At 42.7% G+C, this 5000-nt stretch overlaps 1 protein-coding gene across 8 annotated transcripts in view; it reads left to right on the top strand.

The window, feature by feature from the left end:
• vps8 (VPS8 subunit of CORVET complex) overlaps nt 1–5000 on the top strand; it is a 100725-nt gene that overhangs the window by 35728 nt on the left and 59997 nt on the right. For all 8 annotated transcript variants that reach the window (XM_047803135.1, XM_047803132.1, XM_047803131.1 and 5 more), the window contains 2 exons: nt 875–931; nt 2071–2153. In XM_047803135.1, coding sequence (XP_047659091.1) covers nt 875–931; nt 2071–2153 — 140 coding nt within the window. The remainder of the gene's footprint in view (nt 1–874; nt 932–2070; nt 2154–5000) is intronic.

Here is a 5000-nt window from a genome sequence, read left to right as displayed (position 1 = left end):
AATGCCCTTATCTAGAGCCGCTTACGTTTATCTCGATTATACACCTGAGCAGTTGAGGGTTTTACCTCAGGCGCCAAGTAGTGGCAGCACCAACACCTTAACCACTGAGCTACCACTTGCCCTGGATGGATAGATGGTTTGCTTGTGGAGGAACCACATGAACAACGTTTACTGCCTACTTCCACATTCAACATTGTCCAATGGATGGCGAACTCCTAACGATCCGCTTTTCTCCTGCACCGCTCTCGTGCACCTTCTAAATAGCAAAATTATGTTTGTGCATGCTTTCAGTAATTCAGGTGTAGCGGTGGCTCAAGCGGTTAAGTTTCTGGGTTGTTGGGTTCAAGCCCCAGCACTGACCCTGTTGACCCTGTGCTCTGACCCCAACCTTCAAAAGTTGGAATATGTGAACATACAATTTGTGCTGTAATGTATATATGACAAAGTAAATGTATCCTAACTGCACACAAGTAACTCGTGGAGTCCGTCGTCTTCCGAGCGACGCTACAGCGTATGCGTCACCGTGTTTGTCTGAAACAGCAGCAGGCATTAACGTCGCGACGACTCCAAAGCAATTAGCGGCTCACCGTAAAAATAACTCCGTCTTATTAGAGGTGTGAAAGTGATTTTGTAGTTGAAAGCGACGGGCTCACACTAAACCGGGAGCAAGTGAGACGGGCGCCAGTGAAAAGCAGCTGTAACTCTTTTGCACTTTGTTGTTGTTGTTGTTGTTGATGATGATGGATTTAATTTCTTGGCCTTGAGGAACTTGTAATTGCTCCGACTTAATATGGAGCTCAATATGCTCATGTGAAACGCAGTGTGAATTGTGTAGGAAGTGCGGTTTGTGTAACTCGGATCTGGTTGAACACAGGTTCTGGAGTTTCTGTGCAGTCCAGATGACGACTCCAGACACACGGAGAGGCAGCAGGTAAAAAACAAAAGTCTCATTAGAGTAATCAACATTTATTCTACTGATTAGTATTTATACATTTATTTCATTATTAGATGCTTTCAGGAGAAATCTAAGCATATAGCTTAAAATATCATATTCTGAATATATTGTATTACAATAAACCATTTCTTTTCAGCCTTTTTTGCTACTTTGCAGATCATGAAATACTCAAAATGAGCAAAATGATATGTAATGAATAATTCTATACAAGGTGACAAATATTTATACGCATTAGCACAGCATTAACGTGTATCTATTGATCTGACTTGTGTTTATTTGGTTATAACTCAGCACTGCTTTAGTTATCATGGCACCATCGTTTATTAAGTATTAAGTGATAACAGGATCCCGTGTCTCAGATGCTCCACAGTATTACATGTAACTGCAAGTGGATAAAAAAATCTGTTGAGAAATCAATGTGGTGTAAGAGGAATAAAGCACTTCATGCTGTGTCGTGAATGGAATTCTGCTTCGCCCATTGGCCACGAAGCATCACCTCAACATTAATTAGTTTGTGTGAGCACATGTTCTGTTGGGTATATAGTATAGATGGATGGATGGATGGATGGATGGATGGATGGATGGATAGATGGATGGATAGATGGATGAATGGATAGATGGATGAATGGATAGATGGATAGGTGGATGAATGGATAGGTGGATGAATGGATAGATGGATGAATGGATAGATGGATGAATGGATAGATGGATGGATGGATGGATAGATAGATAGATGGATGAATGGATATATAGATGGATGAATGGATAGATAGATGGATGGATGGATAGATGGATGGATGGATGGATGAATGGAAAGATGGATAGATGGATAAATAGATGGATGAATGGATGGAGGGATGGATGGATGGATGAATAGATAGATAGATATGTTCTAAGCAATAAGCAGCAGCAAATTGTTGGTGGAGAAATGCGGGGGTAGTGGCAGTATTCATATCCCACTTTTATATCCCACCAAATCCCACCACCAACAATTGCATGCTTTTTCCTTAAGGCCCTCTGTTACATACTGACCAATACATAAGTAGGTCCATGTAGATCCGGCTCGGGAAACCGGCTCAGGTGAATTTCTCTCAGCGCTCTCTATCTGCTTGCAGGTGCTGTTGGAGTTGCTGCAGGTGGGAGGCATGGTCCAGTTCGACGAAGTACGACTCCTCCACTTGGCAGAAAAGGCAGAATTGTAAGTGTTTGTTCAGGAAAAATGAGAGCTGATGCACAGATTCACAGATAAGAAATAAACTGAAAAAAGGTCAAAATTCCACCGATCATTTGCATCATGAAGATGTTTTTTTTTTTAATGAGTACTGACGAACATAAATGTAGTCAACCTGTTAAATCTTAAAAAAGAATGACAAATTAAAACGTTTGGCAAATGTAATGGCACATGAAACTATAAATGGCATTAGTGGCTGCTGGCTTTGTTTTTTTGTGGCGTCTCAGTAACATGACAAGGTGCATTTTTGTTGAACCACCTTACGCTGGTGTGAGATCTAACAATAAATTCTGTGGTACAAGAAGCATAAACATTTTTGAAATGCTGAATTTGGCAAATAATCATCCTCGCCATAGCAACAGTAACAGTTTCATGACGGGATGCATCTAAGTTCACCCTAAATTCGATTAATTTCCTATATCATCTTACACCCAAGTGTCTTATTTCTCACTTTGAATTGTGATGGATATAATGTTCTTAAGACCCACCTCCTCTTCCCTGTGTGGGGTCAGACCAGACCCACCTCCTCTTCCCTGTGTGGGGTCAGACCAGACCCACCTCCTCTTCCCTGTGTGGGGTCAGACCAGACCCACCTCCTCTTCCCTGTGTGGAGTCAGACCAGACCCACCTCCTCTTCCCTGTGTGGGGTCAGACCAGACCCACCTCCTCTTCCCTGTGTGGGGTCAGACCAGACCCACCTCCTCTTCCCTGTGTGGAGTCAGACCAGACCCACCTCCTCTTCCCTGTGTGGGGTCAGACCAGACCCACCTCCTCTTCCCTGTGTGGGGTCAGACCAGACCCACCTCCTCTTCCCTGTGTGGAGTCAGACCAGACCCACCTCCTCTTCCCTGTGTGGAGTCAGACCAGACCCACCTCCTCTTCCCTGTGTGGAGTCAGACCAGACCCACCTCCTCTTCCCTGTGTGGAGTCAGACCAGACCCACCTCCTCTTCCCTGTGTGGAGTCAGACCAGACCCACCTCCTCTTCCCTGTGGGGGGTCAGACCAGACCCACCTCCTCTTCCCTGGGTGGAGTCAGACCAGACCCACCTCCTCTTCCCTGTGTGGAGTCAGACCAGACCCACCTCCTCTTCCCTAGGTGGAATCAGGGGAATTGTTGGACTTGACACATCTTTCTCTTACCTGAGTGGTGTCAGACCTGACCCCTCAACTCTTACCGGGGGGTAGGTGGACTTGACTAACCTTTCCTTACCTGGGGGGAGTTGGACCTGACCCATCCACTCTTACTGGCAGGTGGTTGGCCTTGACTCACCTTCTCTTACTTGGGTTGAGTCAGACCTGACCAATCTCCTCTTGAGGTCCAGCTCTCCACCCATGGACTTTTGGTTGTTCATTGAGGATTCTGTGAGTTGGATTTGTTAGATCAAATATTTATTTAATAAAAAAGATTCAATCATTAATACAAATCAAAGATTTAATAACACCAGTAATGAGAAGACATGCACTTTAAATGCTGTAACCACTCCCTCATGTTCATCTGAGCTGTAATTCAGCAGTGTGCGCTGTATTTTAGCAGTTTACACTTACAGCATTTGGCAGACGCCCTTAAAAGTACTTTAGTCTGTAGCCTAGTGAACCAGAAAAGAGACTAAAGATATCATGAGCCTAAATCACTGTTCGACGTTAGTCAGTAGCCAGTGACTCGGCTGGCCGGACACCTTGGGGAAGTTCATTCCACCGCCTTGGTGCCAGAACAGACAAGAGTCTTGTATTCTTACCTTTTACCCTGCATGATGGTGGGACCAGTCGAGTAGTGCTGGTAGGTCTGAGGGTGCGAGGTGCAGTGCGAGGAGTGATGAGGGCTTTTATGGTAACAGTGTAATGTCTCTCCACTTTTACATTTTTGCCCACTTAATGCTTTTTCAGGACTTTTGTTTCCAGTGACTGCCTGGCACAAGCATTTCCTCCTCATAGTGCCCCTGAATAAGATTTAATTATTTTCAAATGTCGGAATAAACTGCCTCTCGTTTGGTTTAACAGGGAAGTGATACAGTGACACCAGCCAGTTGTAGGTGTTTGTGAGCTTGTGTATGCAGAAGAAGGCTGATCTCTCTGCCATCCATGTGTGTTACCGATGTGTTATGTCGTGATTCAGGGTCAGATTGAAATGATGGTCCTGGCTACAGTAGCTTCAACCTTTAAACTAGCCAATATGCACAACAATAACCTGAACTATAACTATTGCTTTTTTCTAAATTTGATAACTAATCAGCAGGATGCTGGTTTGATATAAACATTGTTATATCGGTAGCGAGTTATGTGAATAAACATTTTGACCTGTGAACCCTGAGGTGTACCCTTGAGCATAGTGATTTTCTGAGCACAATTAATGTGCTGATTAATGTGCTGTTTCTATACGAATCATATACCCTGCAGCGTATGAAGAGATTTTTCATAATTAATCCTCGTTGTACCGATGAATACAGTCCAAAAGGTAGATTATAATCGATGTTTACTATCTATCGTTTTGTCTGGCTTTGGGCTTCTGCATGATGAAACAGAGGGACGTTTTCTCCCTCGAGGACTTTAGACTAATTACCTTCAATTATCTTTGCTTTTCATTTAAACCTGTTCCGTATAATTAGGCAGCAATTAAGCGGAGAGCTGAACAGATTTTTTTACTCAGGACATTTGGGTCAAAGAAAGTTTAGCTTTAATTTCCACCTGCTCATCGATTTGTCTTTATTTAATTTATTTATATATATATATATATATATATATATATATATATATATATATATATATATATATATATATATATATATATATATATATATATATATATTTAATATCTC

Source organism: Tachysurus fulvidraco, chromosome 18 (genome assembly GCF_022655615.1).
Source record: "Tachysurus fulvidraco isolate hzauxx_2018 chromosome 18, HZAU_PFXX_2.0, whole genome shotgun sequence".
Lineage (NCBI taxonomy): Eukaryota > Metazoa > Chordata > Actinopteri > Siluriformes > Bagridae > Tachysurus > Tachysurus fulvidraco.
The sequence above is the reverse complement of the archived record's forward strand: the minus strand, read 5'-3'. Positions and strand labels throughout refer to the sequence as shown.